Source organism: Coregonus clupeaformis, chromosome 18, assembly GCF_020615455.1.
Source record: "Coregonus clupeaformis isolate EN_2021a chromosome 18, ASM2061545v1, whole genome shotgun sequence".
Lineage (NCBI taxonomy): Eukaryota > Metazoa > Chordata > Actinopteri > Salmoniformes > Salmonidae > Coregonus > Coregonus clupeaformis.
In genome coordinates this window covers 20,500,945-20,520,660 of record NC_059209.1, presented here as the reverse complement: position 1 = coordinate 20,520,660, position 19,716 = coordinate 20,500,945, and the positions used below count along the sequence as shown (strand labels likewise).

Genomic DNA, 19,716 nt, shown 5'->3' with positions numbered 1-19,716 from the left:
GCGGGGCACCTGGTTTGGACTCTCCACCGAGGTAGCCCCTATGGACACGCCCAAACATCTACCCACACACTGAGCAGACCACTCCATCAGAGCCCTCTCCTGCCACGAAATCACTGGGTTATGGGTACTCAACCAGGGCATGCCCAGCACCACCGGATACGCAGGAGAGTCAATCAGGAACAGCTGAATCATCTCCTGATGATCCCCCTGCGCACACATCCTAAGTGGCGCCGTGACCTCCTGATTAAGCCCGTACCCAACGGACGACTATCTAGGGCGTGAACGGGAAAAGGAACATCAACAGGAATGAGGGGAATCCCTAACGCTAAACAAAACTTTTTATCAATAAAATTCCCAGCCGCGCCTGAATCTACCAGCGCCTTATGCTGGGAATGAGGTGCTACCTGTGGAAAACGTACAGGCATACAAAAATGGGCAACAGTGAGCTCTGGGTGAGTGGGGCGCCTACTCACCTGGAGGAATCCCCAGTGCGGGACCTGTCGTCATCTCCCCTAGGAGGCCATCCCCAGCACCTAGCCGCGGTGTGTCCTCCCCGACCACAGTTGGTGCAGTGGATGGACCCCCCTAGCCTGCCGACTCCTCCTCTCTCTAGCGCCAGCGCCCCGAGCTCCATAGGACAAGGCTCGGAGGCGCTGGAGGGTGGGAATGGACGGACCCTCCGCAGGACGTCCGCGGGTAGCCAGCAGGGTATCCAGCCTGATGGACATATCAACCAGCTGGTCGAAAGTGAGGCTGGTGTCCCTACAAGCCAGCTCCCGACGGACGTCCTCTCGTAGGCTGCATCGGGTATAGATCGATGAGGGCCCGCTCATTCCACCCCTGCATCTGCCGCTAGAGTACGGAATTCGAGCGCGAATTCCTGGGCACTTCTCCTCCCCTGCCGGAGGAAGACCAGACGCTCCCCGCCGCTTCCGGGGATGGTCAAACACCGCCCTGAAGCGGCGGGAGAACTCGGTGTACGTAATCGCGTGGCGTCGATCTTCCTCCACTCCGCGTTGGCCCACTCCAACGCTTTTCCGGCCAGGCAGGAGATCAGGGCGGACACGCTCTCATGCCCTGAAGGTGCCGGGTGCACTGTGGCCAGGTATAGCTCTACCTGGAGCAGGAATCCCTGACACCCAGCCGCGGTCCCGTCGTAGGCCCTCGGGAGAGATAGTCGGACTCCTCGAGGTTCCGGAGCTGGAATGGGCGGGCTGGCCGATGGTGCTGGCAGGGCGGGCGGCGGTGGAGGCGAACCCCAGCCTCGGAGTGTGGTAATCACCTCCTGCAGGGCGGTCCCCATCTGCAGGAGCTGCTCTTGCTGGTCCCGAACCTGGGCTTCCAGTCTCGTCTGGGCTGCTTCGGCTCCTGCTGATTCCATTTGTGGTATATGATTCTGTCAGGGCGTGTTGTAGGTGTAGTGTAGGAATCAAACGCAGGACGAGACTGAATGTTCCAAAAAGCTGTATTATGGCCCAAACACAGGCAACAGGACAACTAAGCCCGACAGCAAAAAACACGCACGAAGGCGAAAGGTAGATGCGCACCAACAGGTGCGCACCAAATGAAACGGTGCACACACAAGTGCAAATAAGCTCCAGCACAGTGGAGAAATACGCCAACCCGAGCAAGACACAACACTGACGGAAACAATCATATACAACACTAGACAAACACAACGAGAAACTTATAGGACACTAATTACGTCAAAACAGAAACAGGTGTGGAAACAAACAGACAAAAGCAAACGAACATGAAACATCTATCGGTGGCAGCTAGAATTCCGGAGACGACGAACGCCGAAGCCTGCCCGAACAAGGGAGAGAGGCAGCCTCGGCCGAAACCGTGACAGAAGGGACATTTTTATTTAGTATTGACCGATTGTGAACTTTTGAGGGAGCTCATTCCTAAATTTGTGTAGGGTACATTCTTGACTAAGAAGAGAATATTGTAAACAATTTGTAAAATATGCTTACTCGCAAATTGTATTCATTATTTCAACATTTCAACCATTCTGCATTATTTCAACAAACTACTTAAATCCGTCAAACATGGTCATGTCTTTTATACATCTTTCAACTTCTATTTTCGATCAAATTTAAATTCACCTCCAACTTAATTTTTCTAGCATGGCCTTCAACAGCACAGTTCATGTATTTCATTAGCTAATAAAATAAAATATGTTCAGTTTTCACATGCATTCCTTCAAATTCTTAGTCCAAACATGTGTTGAAGAATCTCAATCACAGCCTAAAAGAGTGCACTTCTTAAGGTAATCAGGCAGACAACATAGTAAGTAAACAACTTTCTAAGTGAAGAGCAGGAAGCCGGTGAAACGGCTCAATCATCATAGATGTGACAATGGTAACTCAGACGTGTGTAGACTTTATACCTTGCGTTCAACTGCTGTGTGACACCATTGGATCCACTGTCCTCTCCATCATGTCTGGATGAAGTATCAGTCACAGTCACAATAACATTTACATTTTTATATAGATACACTCTCCTACATTTAGATGCTGAAAAGGCAGTATATCTTAAGTAGTATGCTCCTCTCATTGGTGCTCTAAAGATACCAGTCGTCGGACTGTAAGCATTGGCAATGTTGGTGAAGACATGTCTGTAGACCAGGGTGATATCAGTATTACAGTTGAAGTCGGAAGTTTACATATACTTAGGTTGGAGTCATTAAAACTTGTTTTTCAACCATTCCACAAATTTCTTGTTAACAAACTATAGTTTTGGCAAGTCGGTTAGGACATCTACTTTGGGCATGACACAAGTAATTTTTACAACAATTGTTTACAGACAGATTATTTCACTTATAATTCACTGTATCACAATTCCAGTTGGTCAGAAGTTTACATACACTAAGTTGTCTATGCCTTTAAACAGCTTGGAAAATTCCAGAAAATTATGTCATGGCTTTAGAAGCTTCTGATAGGCTAATTGACATCATTTGAGTCAATTGGAGGTGTACCTGTGGATGTATTTCAAGGCCTACCTTCAAACTCAGTGCCTCTTTGCTTGACATCATGGGAATATCAAAAGAAATCAGCCAAGACCTCAGAAAAAAGATTGTAGACCTCCACAAGTCTGGTTCATCCTTGGGAGCAATTTCCAAATGCCTGAAGGTACCATGTTCATCTGTACAAACAATAGCTTGCAAGTATAAACACCATGGGACCACGCAGCTGTCATACCGCTCAGGAAGGAGACGCGTTCTGTCTCCTAGAGATGAACGTACTTTGGTGCAAAAAGTGCAAATCAATCCCAGAACAACAGCAAAGGACCTTGTGAAGATGCTGGAGGAAACAGGTACAAAAGTATCTATATCCACAGTAAAACGAGTCCTATATCGACATAACCTGAAAGGCCGCTCAGCATGGAAGAAGCCACTGCTCCAAAACCGCCATAAAAAAGCCAGACTACGGTTTGCAACTGCACATGAGGACAAAGATCGTACTTTTTGGAGAAATGTCCTCTGGTCTGATGAAACAAAAATAGAACAGTTTGGCCATAATGACCATCGTTATGTTTGGATGAAAAAGGGGTCACTTGCAAGCTGAAGAACACCATCCCAACCGTGAAGCACGGGGGTGGCAGCATCATGCTGTGGGGGTGCTTTGCTGCAGAAGGGACTGGTGCACTTCACAAAATAGATGGCATCATGAGGAAGGAAAATTAGGAGGATATATTGAAACAACATCTCAAGACATCAGTCAGGGAGTTAAAGCTTGGTCGCAAATGGGTCTTCCAAATGGCCCCAAGCATACTTCCAAAGTTGTAGGAAAATGGCTTAAGGACAACAAAGTCAAGGTATTGGAGTGGCCATCACAAACCTGACTCAGTTACACCAGCTCTGTCAGGAGGAATGGGCCAAAATTCACCCAACTTATTGTGGGAAGCTTATGGAAGGCTACCCGAAACGTTTGACCCTAAGTTAAACAATTTAAAGGCAATGCTACCAAATACTAATTGAGTGTATGTAAACTTCTGACCCACTGGGAATGTGATGAAATAAATAAAAGCTGAAATAAATCATTCTCTCTACTATTATTCTGACATTTCACATCCTTAAAATAAAGTGGTGATCCTAACTGACGTAAGACAGGGAATTTTTACTAGGATTGAATGTCAGGAATGGTGAAAAACAGATTTTGAATGTATTTGGCTAAGGCTTATGTAAACTTCTGACTTCAACTGTATATGGTCCTGTGTGTCCTTTTTCGGATGCAGACAGTGTGCACAGTTCAACTTCTGGTTTTGATTTACATTTCGTTGAGTTGTCAACTAATGTGAATTCAACGTGAAATCAACAACAACTGTCACCATGTTATTGGATGAAAGAAATATGAAATGCCTTTACGTTGATGACTTTTTGCAAATGCAATCAGTTTTCCACATTGATTTAACATCATCACATTGAGTTTTTGGGTTGAAATTACGTGGAAACAACGTTGACTCAACCAGTTTTTGCCCAGTGGGTGAGCCTGAGAAGGCTACTTTCAGTCTGTCTAGGTTCTTACACAAATGATTGATGATTGGCTGAGAGAAATTGATGATAAAAAGATTGTGGGGGCTGTTTTGTTAGACTTCAGTGCAGGTTTTGACATTGTCGATCATAGTCTGCTGCTGGAAAAACTGATGTGTTATGGCTTTACACCCCCTGCTATATTGTGGATAAAGAGATACCTGTCTAACAGAACACAGAGGTTGTTAATGGAAGCCTATCCAACATAATCCAGGTAGAATCAGTAATTCCCCAGGGCAGCTGTCTAGGCCCCTTACTTTTTTTCAATCTTTACTAAAGCCAGTGTGTCTATGTATGTGGATAACTTAACACTAAACATGTCAGCTACTACAGCAGCTGAAATGATGCAACACTTAACAAAGAGCTGCAGTTAGTTTCAGAATGGGTGGCAAGGAATAAGTTAGTCCTAAATATTTCAAAAATTAAAAGCATTGTATTTGGGACAAATCATTCACTAAACCCTAAACCTCAACTAAGTCTTATAACGAATAATGTGCAAACTGAGCAAGTTGAGGTGACTAAACTGCTTAGAGTACCCCTGGATTGTAAACTGTCATGGTCAAAACATATTGATACAACAGTAGCTAAGATGGGGAGAAGTTTGTCCACAATAAAGCGCTGTTCTACCTTCTTAACAGCACTATCAACAAGGCAGGTCCTACAGGCCCTAGTTTTGTCGCACCTGGACTACTGTTCAGTCATGTGGTCAGGTGCCACAAAGAGGGACTTAGGAAAATTGCAATTGGCTCAGAACAGGGCAGCAAGGCTGGCCCTTAGATGTACACAGAGAGCTAACATTAATAATATGCATGTCAGTCTCTCCTGTCTCAAAGTGGAGGAGAGATTGACTTCATTACTTCTTGTATTTGTGAGAGGTATTGACATGTTGAATGCACCGAGCTGTCTGTTTGAATTACTAGCACACAGCTCAGACACCCATGCATACCCCACAAGACATGACACCAGAGGTCTCTTCACAGTCCCCAAGTCCAGAACAGACTATGGGAGGTGCACAGTACTACATAGAGCCATGACTACATGGAACTCTATTCCACATCAAGTAACTAATGCAAGCAGTAAAACATACGCACTATACACACACGTACACATGGATTTTGTGTTGTAGATACACTACCAGTCAAAAGTTTGGACACACCTACTCATTCAAGGGTTTTTCTTTATTTTTACTATTTTTTAAATTGTAGAATAATAGTGAAGACATCAAAACTATGAAATAACACATATGGAATCATGTAGTAACCCAAAAAGTGTTAAACAAATCAAAATATATTTTATATTTGAGATTCTTCAAATAGCCACCCTTTGTTGTGATGACAGCTTTGCACACTCTTGGCATTCTCTCAACCAGCTTCATGAGTTAGTCACCTGGAATGCATTTCAATGAACAGGTGTGCCTTCTTAAAAGTTAATTTGTGGAATTTCTTTCCTTCTTAATTCGTTTGAGCCAATCAGTTGTGTTGTGACAATGTAGGGGTGGTATACAGAAGATAGCCCTATTAGGTAAAAGACCAAGACCATATTATGGCAAGAACAGCTCAAATAAGTAAAGAGAAATGACAGTCCATCATTACTTTAAGACATGAAGGTCAGTCAATACGGAACATTTCAAGAACTTTTAAGGTTTCTTCAAGTGCAGTCGCAAAAACCATCAAGCGCTATGATGAAACTGGCTCTCATGAGGACCGCCACAGGAATGGAAGACCCAGAGTTACCTCTGCTGCATAGGATAAGTTCATTAGAATTGCCAGCCTCAGAAATTGCAGGCCAAATAAATGCTTCACAGAGTTCAAGTAACAGACACATCTCAACATCAACTGTTCAGAGGGGACTGTGTGAAACAGGCCTTCATGGTCGAATTGCTGCAAAGAAACCACTACTCAAGGACACCAACAAGAAGAAGAGACCTGCTTGTGCCAAGAAACACGAGCAATGGACATTAGACCGGTGGAAATGTGTCCTTAGGTCTGCATTCCAAATTGATGATCTCCGCATGTGTAGTTCCCACCGTAAAGCATGGAGGAGGAGGTGTTATGGTTTGGGGGTGCTTTGCTGGTGCCACTGTCTGTGATTTATTTAGAATTCAAGGCACACTTAACCAGCATGGGCTACGCTCAGCATATGTGGGATTGTTGGAAAATCATTCCAGGTGAAGCTGGTTGAGAGAATGCCAAGAGTGTGTAAAGCTGTCATCAAGGCAAAGGGTGGCTATTTGAAGAATCTCAAATATAAAATATATTTTGATTTGTTTAACACTTTTTTGGTTACTACATGATTCCATACGTGTTATTTCATAGTTTTGTCTTCACTAGTATTCTAAAATGTAAAAAATAGTAAAAATAAGAGAATGCCAAGAGTGTGTAAAGCTGTCATCAAGGCAAAGGGTGGCTATTTGAAGAATCTCAAATATTAAATATATTTTGATTTGTTTAACACTTTTTTGGTTACTACATGATTCCATACGTGTTATTTCATAGTTTTGTCTTCACTAGTATTCTAAAATGTAAAAAATAGTAAAAATAAAGAAAAACTCTTGAATGAGTAGGTGTGTCCAAACTTTTGACTAGTACTGTATGTGGTAGTAGAGTAGTGGCCTGAGGGCACACATTTAATGTGTTGTGAAATCTATTGTGAATGTATTGTAATGTTTAACTGCCTTAATTTTGCTGGACCCCAGGAAGAGTAGCTTCTGCTTTGGCAGCAGCTAATGGGAATCCATAATAAATACAAATACAAATATCTTTGCTACGTGTTCTGTTTATTGTACCTGTTTATCATTGCTCTTGTAAATGGTAGTTTCCTCCTTCTGAAGAAAAACCAGATATATACAATTTCACTTAGCTGGCATATCAGTATACTGCCAACCTAAACAAGAAGTTGAAAGACTAAATGGTTTAAAATGTCAAAGGTTACCATTTAAAGAGTGGGTCTGGGATCAAATGATTCAGTGACAGCAGAATATATGACCCTGGACTGAGTCTTGCAGCATAGAAACAGCACAAATGTTGGAGAATTTCGTAATTGAAAATTAACGATTTGTTTTCAGATAAGGTGCAGATGTAGGATCTTAATTTGACCAGTTTCTCACAGCAGGAAAATAATCCTGCAGCAACAGGAAATGTGAATTATTGTGTGGATTATAATTAATGGATATTTTTGTAGGGGTTGATACATTTTTTGTTAGGGCAAATCAAGTATGAAATGTTTGTGTAAATTACTAACTTTAGTAGCCTTTTTATACCTTGAATACACTAAGTTTGCATGTCCAGCTGTGCAGGACATTTCCTGTAACAACAGGGTGATCAAGTTAAGATCCTCCATCTGTATGTTCTTCTGGTAAGTCTCGGGATCCTTGGAGTTGGAATATAATGTGTTGACCTTGAATGAACTGTTTTTATGGAAATACCTTAGACACACATATAGAATAACATACAAGGAAGCCAGTCTACACAAGATCATGCAAGAGGAAGACTATCAACATTGAAAGCAGGCCGCCTTCAATCCAGACTCAGCATTTTGTCTCTATACTGAATGTTTACTCTATTTGTATGCCCTGCTTTCTCTCTGTTTGTGGCCTATGTGCAAATCCTCTCTCTCCATATCCCTTCATATCCCTCTCTTCCTCTCTCCAATGGGTCGTCGGTTCCACTCAGGCTCAATTGTGGGACACCCAGTGCTGTCAGGCTGCGACGCCTCCTTTGACCCACCTAGGCCCAGTCCCAGTCCAGGCTGAGTGGTCCGGCAGTGCCGCCACTCCTCCTCCCTCCGTCATTAGCACAGCCACTGGGGCAACATGTGTCACGGAGCCATGGCGACAACCAACACAGACTAGACTCACTGGAGACACCACCAAGGAACCTACCAGGACCCTACTATACACACAGGCACACACGCACACATGCACACACACACACAAACACATACATTACAACACACAGCAAATATAGATACACACATATTCACACACACATGCACGCACGCGTCACACACATAGAGCTGTATAAATGTGTATTGGGTTGGGATGCGGTCATTAGTTGCAATTAGCACTGATGGGCTCTTGTTGCTTCTTTCTGGCATACAGATGTTCAGTTTTACTGGACACCATCTAGCCTAATTTCATTGTCAAGGATATCATCCTCATCATCATCCTCATCTCCACTGCAATTGGCTCAAAGAATCAGCCTACTAAATGTGAGTCCAAAATGTGTGCTGAGTTTGAGATAAGGAGAAAAAATACATCAGCGTATGCCTCTTTTTCAAGGCACATTACAACACTCCAAAATGCAGCTCTGCGGTGCTTTTCATTATTTAACGAGGGTTAATTACGAAGGTTATGTTGTCTAAGCCCAGGGGTAATTTTCAAAGGACTTTGCGTCTTTCCAGACGGGCTACACCAAAATAGAGGCGCACCAGACACAGTTATGCGATGGTATTGTTCCTGGGAGACAGCGGGCCAGCAGGGGGCCCTTATCAAAGCTAAAATCTTCCCAATTATTACATTTACCGCCTCCAAATCGGGCGTGCAATAACCCAAAGTGGTGTAAAACTAGTCCCTTTTTTAAATTTCCCTTTCGGCAGAGATAAGTGGATTGGACCAATGCAAAGGTGACCGGGAAAGACAAGAGGTGGCCCTCATATCAAAAATGACATGCTGCGTTTCACAGTCATGGAAGCTGAGCGCTATGCGCGCTTGCCTCGCGGCCAGTGTAGAACAATCGTGGTGCGTAAAGTGGAAAATAGGGATTGGTTCTGTTTGAACAGTGATTAGCGTATGGGCCCAAAGGCGTGGGTCCCTGGTGGGTGCGACAGCTATGTGGTTCTCTGTTGGTCCCAGTAAGAAGTGGGGCTTTTTTTTTTTTATGTGAGTGCAACTATATAAGAGGGGCGGTGGGTCTGCATTGGGTACTTTTGCCTTTCTGAAATTTAGGGCTGCAGTGAGGAGAGTTGAAGACATGCCGGTGATTGGAGTTGAGAATGTTCAATCTGCAGGTGCGCCATCTGCATGCACAGGTAAGACAGCCAAACTAAGGTCCATATCCACTGCGTCCAGTCATTTATTTGTTTCTCACAGTCTGCTAATGCCATACGTCACAAGTCAAGGTTAATGAAGTTATAATAAATGTACATTATTCTTGTGTAAATAACCTGTTTTTCTTCACATACTGTAATTATGTTTGGTATAAAGTTTGGATTTAGAAACTATTTGGATTTCATAAAAAAATTAAACTAGAAATACTTTTCACATCAAATGAAGACAGTAAAAGAACTAACTTTATTCTTCAGGAGTACATGAAAATGTACCCATTTTTTGTATAGGTGACTTTGATTTTATATGAATGTCAGCCGATTATCAAAAAGGATGATCTATTAAATATAATAGGCTAATACATTTTGAATTCTGTGTCTTTCTCAAGTAGTGCTTCAAAATGCAGCACTATTAGAATCAGTTAGAATCAGTATAATGTTCATGCAAACACAATGTCAATATGACGCATTGTTTGAGAGAGACGTTTATTTAAGTATTTATTCCAAGGAAACTTTTTTAAGACACAATTTTAACTAATGGTTGAATTGAAAATGTTACACACATCACTAGCAATGAAATCCTTGGTCACTAAAATAGTCAAATTTTATCGTGGTTAACTTTTTGCTCTATCAACATATTTCCCAACTACTGTCCAACAATATACATTTGTCATTTCTGTCCAATAACTAAACAGTGTCGTGTTCATTAGGAGACACAACAGGTAGTCCCTCCCTGTTTCAGCACATGTGATGCCAAAAGAACACGACCCAGGAGATATGATAATGATGGTTGACAAAATGGACTGAAAACATTTCCAAAACATTTTGCAACGAAAACAAAAATCAGCGTTTTGTCCAGGTAGTTCCTCTCTGCAAAGGTGACCGGGAACTGGTAACCCAGTTCCTCTCTCTGTCTCACTCTGTTTATTTTAATTTAGTGCCTAATGAACATGACCCTGCTGTCCTCAGGTTCCCTCTGTAGCCTAATGAGATGAGATCAGGGCTCTGCAGCCAGCACCGCCAGCCCCGACTTTATGGTGCCAGTCGCGACCTCTGACCCCTCAGTGTGAGGCAGTAGCAGATGCCAATATCTCATTTGGCACCATTTTCATATGGTATATTCTGTAGGGATGACAATTCTATAGGGATGACAACTTTTCCACACTTGCTTTTGCGAGTACTATGCGCACGCTCGCATGGTCACACACATTGCTTGTATTGCTTTTAGTCCATTTTACTGTGTACTGTTGTTTTTACTTTCACGTGTTGCCTTTCTCTTTTTGTAGTTTTGAAAACTTGATTGGTCGGTTTGATTTACTTAAATGTCCACCAACCACGTCTCTTTGATAGAACCTGTGACTGTAAAGTTCTTACCATCCCTCCAATCAGGTTGAACTATGCAAATCACCCCCTTCCACAGGTTTGCCTATTGTCCAATCAGTGCCTCCCAATGAGAGGAAGGGGCAGGAGACGGTAGGTGGGATGAGAGAGGGGCATGTGTTCAACCCAGTGTCATACAATTTCACCTTTTGCTGTCCCAGTGGGAAAACAGTGCAACATGAGCTCCGAGCCAGGAAACTGCCAGAACCACCAGGACCATGATCCGGACCATGGAGACGCCGGGCCAGCCAAACAGACCATGCCCATGCCTGTCCCTGACCTGGAGGTCCAGTACACTAAGGTCAGCTGGAACAATCTTTATAGCTAATGTAGTATGTAATTATGTTTGTGTAGGCTATGTATTCTCTTTAGCTTTTTGTTTTAAAGGTTGCATTTTGTGGACTACTTTGCTGCTAAAATCATCTATGCATTCTTAGATTTAGGAGTGTTTTGTAGTATATTTGCTGGTGAAAAGGCTTTTGATGTGTAAATGGTAGTCTCTGTTATAAAGAACCGCCACTGATTAATGCTATAGTGAATATCACACGGTATGTTGCGCAGTCCAATCTTTTTCCAGATGTCCCCTCTCTAAATCTTCAGCTACAACATTTTGTCTAAACGTCTACATGTTCTGATGCATTTTATTTATAATGGCATATTTAATTAATAGTTCTTCATGAATACTTTATATTTGTGTGTTTGTGTGTTTGTGTGTGTGTGTGTGTGTGTGTGTGTGTGTGTGTGTGTGTCTATTGGAGATGTAGTAGAATGAGTGTGGTATTTACATCCCTTTAACAAGATGGTTCCCAGGAGCAGAGGAAGTCAGTAAACTGTTTACTGTGTCTTTATCAGAAAGTTTATTACAGTAGAGTTACCTCGACTTATTTATTATTTTAATATGTTGACTTACTTAACAACACTCAGATGCATCTAATCAAGTGAAAGGATTTAATCAAAGGTTAATCTTTCTTTTGCAATAAACACAGATCTGGTCTGGACAAAACTATAAAACATGCTCTACTGAGGATAAAAATCGAACTCATTGTTATGGAGTCTGTTCCCTGAAATGGAAAACTATGCTTTCTGCCAGAGGCCCGTGGTCGTGGATGACAGGAGGGAGCGTGTTCATTAGCCTGGTCCCAGATCTGTTTTCGCTATATAGCCAACTCCCATGGTCGCTGTTTTGTCATGTTTGGCATGTCAATTCCCATAGTTGGCAAGACAGCACAAACAGATCTAGGAGCAGGTTAGGAGTTAATTGACACATGAGTGTTTGTGTGTAGTGTACAGTGTACACTGAGTGTACAAAACATTAAGAACACCTGCTCTTTCCATGACATAGACTGACCAGGTGAATCCAGGTGAAAGCTATGATCACTTATGGATGTCACTTGTTAAATCCACTTCAATCAGTGTATATGAAGGGGAGGAGACGGGTAAAGAAGGATTCTTAAGCCTTGAGACAATTGAGACATGTATTGTGTATGTGTGCCATTCAGAGGGTGAATGGGCAAGACAAAATATTTAAGTGCCGTTAAACAGGGTATGGTAATTAGTGTTAGGGGCACCGGTTTGTGTCAAGAACTGCAACGGTGCTTGGTTTTTCACGCTCAACAGTTTCCCGTGTGTATCAAGAATGGTCCACCACCCAAAGGACATCCAGCCAACTTCACACAACTGTGTGAAGCATGGGAGTCAACATTGGCCTGCATCCCTGTGGAATGCTTTCGACACGTTGTAGAGTCCATGCCCTGACGAATTGAGGCTGTTCTCAGGGCAAAGGGGGGTGCAACTCAATATTAGGAAGGTGTCCTTAATGTTTTGTACACTCAGTGTATAGCACCAGCCTGGGGTTTGTTGGGTCTGTGTTCATGGCATATTCATTAGTGAGGTTTTTACTAAGGTCATCTGTCTTGCTGTTGTGTGTTTATGTGATTTGGGGAGATCAGATATTCATTGATAACGAGTGGCATGAGTCCTGCAGCGGACGGAAGATGCCAGTTCACAACCCTGCCACTGGAGACCTGCTGTGTGAGGTAGAGGAGGCAGACACCGTGAGTGACATTGTCAACTAGTCAAAAAAAACTATCAATCAATCAATTTTTGTGTGGTTCTTTGTCTGAGTAAGGTTGAGAAAGAGAGAGAAAGTGTTCGTGCGTCTGTATCTGTTTGCGTGCCTGTTTGACTTTCGTATGTCTGCCTGTCTGTGTGCATGTGCATGTCTAACTATCCTTTCATACCCAGGAGGATGTGGACAAGGCGGTCCGGAGTGCGAGGGCAGCCTTCCAACTGGGGTCTCCATGGCGATGCATGGACGCGTCCGACAGAGGGCTGCTGCTCAACAGGCTGGCTGACCTGGTGGAGAGGGACCGTCTCCGACTAGCTGTAAGGAACACACACACACACACACACACACACACACAGTCTAACACTGCAAGTGCTCAACAGCCATATGTCCCACATGTCCCATATCTGGGCTCGATATTTGTTATGCATTTGCTAGATGTTGTTGAGGAGTTCTTCATAAGTCTGTTTAATGTATATGTACTCAGACGTTGGAGGCTCTTGACTCAGGAAAGATCTTCCTCATGGCGTACTTTGTGGATCTGATGGCCACTATTAAAACCCTGCGTTATTATGGAGGATGGGCTGACAAGATACAAGGCAAAACCATTCCTGTGGGTGAGTTCATCCGCAAACACTTTAATTTGACCATCTCACAAATATGAGATCATATCCACCTGATTGAAGTATCAATTATTGTATTTACATACCTATGATGAAATTATTTCAAAGGATAGAACAGCAGACTTATTGCCCAAATTCCTTTACATGTCATTGTCTGCAGATGGAGAGTATTTTACCTACACACGACACGAGCCCATTGGGGTGTGTGGACAAATCATTCCAGTAAGTAAATCCCATTTGTGTGTGTGGGTGTGTGTGTGTGTGTGTGCGCGTGCATTTGTGTGTGTGTGTGTGTGTGTGTGTGTGTGTGTGTGTGTGTGTGTGTGTGTGTGTGTGGTGCGTGCGTGTCCTCAGTTCTTGTATAACCTGTACCTTTGCACCTCTGAATGCAGTGGAATTTCCCTGTGATGATGTTTGCCTGGAAGATCGCTCCAGCTCTGTGCTGTGGAAACACTGTAATCATCAAACCAGCCGAACAGACACCCCTAACAGCCCTGCACATGGCCTACCTTATCAAAGAGGTAGATTACTCACATGCAAACATGCGCATACATCTCTAATACTTTAGAGGTATTCTCACAGCACATTAGCCGTACCGTCAAGATACGTTTAGCTTAACTCAACAACTATTACTCACCCTCAACCTCAAGGATGAAGTGTGTTTTTTCTGTTTTAATCTGGACCTGCTCTTTACTCTTATGTGAACCCCTTGAAGTTATGCCTAACCCTAAACCTAGAGGCTCCTGCGGTCATTGTAGTCATTGCCTTGACTAGCTCTGCCAGGTCACCCGTTATGCAAGTCAGTATTCGACGTCCATCCATATATGAGGACGTCGGGAGATTACGTGGAAACCGGCCACTAGGGGGCAACAGTGAGCGTTGTTATCTTCAAGTTGGTTTCGGCGTTGTGGACGGGGCTGGCGGATGGACATAAGCATCTGCCTCTGATTCCAAAGGTTGCAAGTTTCAATCAAGTGATAGAAAGTTGTTTTTGATCTTTTTGTTTTAAGCCTATCCCAAACCTTAAACCTTACCTTAACCATTCTGATTTAATGCCTAACCGTAAGAATTTTGAGTTAATGCCTGAACTTAACCCTAACCTTAAAGATAATGCCTAAACTTAACCTTAAACACTTTGAAATGTGACATTTGGTAGACCTTCATTTGACGTTTGAGAGACATGGATGAAGGTCTAATTATGACGTGAGACTGTGAGAGCTGGTAGAACTAGCTAATGGAATCATTTTGTTGAGGTACAGTTGAAGTCGGAAGTTTACATACAGTTTAGCCAAACACATTTAAACTCAGTTTTTCACAATTCCTGACATTTAATCCTAGTAAAAATTCCCTGTCTTAGGTCAGTTAGGATCACCACTTTATTTTAAGAATGTGAAATGTCAGAATAATAGTAGAGAGAATGATTTATTTCAGCTTTTATTTCTTTCATCACATTCCCAGTGGGTCAGAAGTTTACATACACTCAATTAGTATTTGGTAGCATTGCCTTTAAATTGTTTAACTTAGGTCAAACGTTTCGGGTAGCCTTCCACAAGCTTCCCACAATAAGTTGGGTGAATTTTGGCCCATTCCTCCTGACAGAGCTCGTGTAACTGAGTCAGGTTTGTAGGCCTCCTTGCTTGCACACGCATTTTCAGTTCTGTCCACACATTTTCTATAGGATTGAGGTCAGGGCTTTGTGATGGCCACTCCAATACCTTGACTTTGTTTAACTTCCTGACTGATGTCTTGAGATGTTGCTTCAATATATCCACATAAGTTTCCTTCCTCATGATGCCATCTATTTTGTGAAGTGCACCAGGCCTTGAAATACATCCACAGGTACACCACTCAAATGATGTCAATTAGCCTATCAGAAGCTTCTAAAGCCATGACATCATTTTCTGGATTTTTTCAAGCTGTTTAAAGGCACAGTCAACTTAGTGTATGTAAACGTCTGACCCACTGGAATTGTGATACAGTGAATTATAAGTGAAATAATCTGTCTGTAAACAATTGTTGGAAGAATGACTTGTGTCATGCACAAAGTAGATGTCCTAACCGACTTGCCAAAACTATAGTTTGTTAACAAGAAATGTGTGGAGTGGTTGGAAAACAAGTTTTAATGACTCCAACCTAAGTGTATGTAAACTTCCGACTTCAACTGTATGTCCGTAATTAATGATTCCAAAATCAGACATTTGAAAATATAGACCTGAGTTAATAAGATCATGTTGGTCTCTTTCATTCTGTGTGTGTGTGTGTCCAGGCTGGTTTTCCTCCAGGCGTGGTGAACGTGCTGCCAGGATACGGTCCAACAGCAGGCAGTGCCATTGCTCATCATATGGACATTGACAAAATAGCATTCACTGGATCAACTGCTGTATGTATTCAGAGAATGACCCATTGACTTTCAATAGTGACACATTTCTCTGTTCACCCAACCCTTAGTTCACAATCTCCTTCCTATTAGACCATTTCTGAGGTAATCTGCCGTCTACTAAACCCCCAGCCCAGTGCCCTCCCCATTTGGTGCGAATGGTTGCCAGATTAGATGGGGTTTTGGTAATAGTTAAGTTGTAACTGTTTACTGATTTAGCTTTTTTCCCTGTGGTGGTTTCCAGGTAGGGAAACTCATCCAGAAGGCTGCTGGTGACAGCAACCTGAAACGTGTTACTCTGGAGCTGGGCGGCAAGAACCCCAATATTGTCTTCGCAGACTGTGACTGTGAGTGTGTGTGTGTGTGTTTGTGTGTGCATGCATGCGTACGTACGTATGCTCGTCTGTCTGTGTGTGTTTGTGTTTATACGTTTTTGGGGTGTGTTGAGTTTGTGTCTGTGTATACAGGCAAGTGTTCATTAACATGTGTGTATATGTGTGTTGTAGTGGAGTATGCGGTGGAGCAGGCCCACAGTGGTCTCTTCTTCAACCAGGGCCAGTGCTGCCTGGCTGGCTCCAGGGTGTTTGTGGAGGACTCTATCTATGAGGAGTTTGTTTTTCGTAGCGCGGAGAAGGCCCGTAACAAGGTCCTGGGAAACCCACTGGTACCAGGAGTGGACCAGGGACCACAGGTAAGGTAGAACACACTATTATCCCCAAATGGATAACAATAGTAGTACAGCTGCGGGACCTGAAACATTAGTTTTCCTGACACCTTCGCCTTGATGATGAAGATGTGCCGTGTGGCAGCAAGTACATCTGCAAATTTGAATATCATCGAACATTTCAAGACAGTCGAGTGAGTTTTAATATCAAAGTCGCAAGATCTGAAGCTTTCATATGAACACTTTTACAATGACAGTCAAAGTTCATGTGGTGATGATTGTTGGATGTTCTCCTTGTTGGTGCAGATAGATCAGAAGCAGTTTGATAAGATCCTGGAGCTAATTGAGAGTGGGAAGAGGGAGGGGGCCACACTGGAGTGTGGGGGGGCCCCCTGGGACCGGAAGAGCCTCTTCATCCAACCCACTGTCTTCTCTAATGTCACTGACGACATGCGTATTGCCAAAGAAGAGGTAAACACAAACACACAGACATACATACAACATACTCTTTCTCTCACACACACACATGAGAAAGCACAAATTATCTATCTCACTCTCTTTCTCTCCCCCCTCCTTTCTCTCTCTCTCTCTCTCTCTCTCTCTCTCTCTCTCTCTCTCTCTCTCTCTCTCTCTCTCTCTCTCTCTCTCTCTCTTCTCTCTCTCTTCTCTCTCTTCTCTCTCTTCTCTCTCGCTCAGATCTTTGGACCGGTGCAGCAGATCATGCGTTTCCGCAGTGTGAATGAGGTAATTCAGAGGGCCAACGCCACCCATTACGGCCTGGCTGCTGGAGTTTTCACCAATGACATCGACAAAGCCCTCACTGTGTCCTCAGCTTTACAGGCCGGCATGGTGTGGTATGTATGGACACCTCCAAAAGCGTTTTACCAGTTCGGGCAACATTTTTATCTGGCAAAAGAGCACAGATCTGTGCAAATACTGTAAATCTCATTATAATCTGGCAGCGTGATTTCATATGAAACACCTCTTCAACACTGTGGGTTATGAGGAAGTGACTATTTATGGATTATTCAGTTTACAAAAATCTAGTTCAATAATCACATCCTTATAACGCACATTGTTGAAGGAATGTTTCAAATGAATTTGTATTTCAAAGGTATTTGAACTGGGCCTTTGATTTCCTCTTTATCATAGGGTGAACTGCTACAATGCCATGAGTACCCAATGTCCCTTCGGAGGGTTTAAGATGTCCGGGAATGGGAGGGAACTGTGAGTGATTCCAGATTTCCAGACTTCTAGAATAAGACCTAAATTAATTTATTCATTTAGTTTATCTGAGTTTCATTATTGTTTGTACCATGTGTCTGGGTTTCAGAGGGGAGTATGGCCTCCAGGAGTACACAGAGGTCAAGGCTGTAACTATCAAAATCTCACAGAAGAACTCCTAAGACTTGCTGTACGGTACCACACAAGTCTTTCAGTAGGACTTCCACCGAAATTCTCTATGGACCAACTGGGAATTCTCAGCAATGATCCACAGACTATTGTATGCGTTTAAACAAAACAGGGTGTAACTTTCTGTCTAAAAAACAGCCCTCAGGGTGCTCAAGGTCGCCCAAAATTATCATCATCATTAGACGGGACAGCACTTAATCCGAAACAAGTTTGCATGCAGAATCGGTTAACTTTATCATCAATTGGAATCATTGATTTATCATATAAACTGCATCCCACTGGTTATTGTGGTCCAATTAGAATGAAAGACAATGTTTTTGGTATAATCTATTATTAGTACACTGTATGTGATCAATTTGAACAGTCCAGTAGTTTGAGATCCATTGGAATCTTAATTTAATGGTTTATAGTATATACTGTCCTCTAGTCTTTGTTATTGTCAATGGATGGTGACTGTGTATTTCTGTAAATGTGTATGTGTGTTTGCTTCTGTAAATCTCCCATAAGTAAGCATATAAGACCTGATATAGCTGACATAGATATTCGTAGACATATTTTGTAACTCTTGTATTTTATTAGTTGTAATACCAAAAAGGTAGCACTTTACATTCCAGTTTGGTGAAAACAGCCTAATAACAGGGTACCCAAACCTTTCCTAACATTCCAACTAGCCCATGGCTTTGTACCTGGAAACAGAGATGGTAGATTCTATGTAATAACGCAGAATCAGTGCTGGAAAATTCAACATTACCCGTTTCTCTTTAGTTCTACTATTATATCCATTCCACATAAACGTATCATGTGGCCTTATTCAGTGTAAAGTGGCACCAAATTGCCGGCCAACCAAAAACTCAATAACTCATTTTTTAGCAGTCTTTTTCCTTTTAGTTAAGTTACAGCATGTCACCGAATGTCACTTGTCATATCTTGTGCATATATTTTTTATCAATAAAGAAACCTCTGATTATGAACTGGGCTTTGTTTGTCACTTGAACACTTCAAGACACTTTACACTAAATACACATTACACTTTTATGGGGAATGCATATAACAGTACAGAACTAAAGACAAACAGGTAATGTTGCATTTTCCAGCACTGATTAGCCGTTATTACATAGAAACGACCATCTTCCTATTAACAAACCATGGGCTAATTGGGATGACAGGGAAGGATTGGGGGGAAACTACATTCGTAACTACTACTGTAGTTAAAACATGGTTATTACCATGTTATTACCCTGTTATTACCGAGCGTGAATGTAAAGCGCTAGCACACAAAAAAGTACTACAAATGGATATCTTACAAACTATTAACATATGATTTCAGACTGAAATGAGTAGAAGTTTAGATCTCTGCTGAGACACTGCATAGCATAAATAAACATTCCCTAAATTGGTCACAGAAAATCTGATCATGTTTGTTTATAAATAGGATTTAGGATGCTGTTATGTCATGATTGTGAGGGTGTTACAAATACTACCTACAGGCTTTAGATCTTTGGCCAGATTCCTAGGGTCATGTTCATTAGGACAAAACTTTTTGCAATGGAAAACAAGGAACTTTTCTTATTGGAGTTTCAGTCTGTTTTCTTCCGTTTGGTACCTAATGAACACAAC

At 42.5% G+C, this 19,716-nt stretch overlaps 1 protein-coding gene across 1 annotated transcript; it reads left to right on the top strand.

The window, feature by feature from the left end:
- The first annotated feature begins 9,249 nt into the window (after positions 1–9,249).
- On the top strand, positions 9,250–19,142 carry LOC121551225 (retinal dehydrogenase 1-like). The gene is made up of 14 exons (XM_041863781.2): positions 9,250–9,562; positions 11,119–11,258; positions 12,907–13,011; positions 13,202–13,342; positions 13,510–13,639; positions 13,806–13,867; positions 14,038–14,166; positions 15,912–16,025; positions 16,267–16,369; positions 16,529–16,713; positions 16,993–17,157; positions 17,383–17,540; positions 17,839–17,913; positions 18,020–19,142. The coding sequence occupies exons 1-14, from the start codon at positions 9,505–9,507 to the stop codon at positions 18,090–18,092; spliced, it is 1,638 nt and encodes a 545-aa protein (XP_041719715.1). The 5' UTR covers positions 9,250–9,504; the 3' UTR covers positions 18,093–19,142.
- Positions 19,143–19,716: the final 574 nt, after the last annotated feature.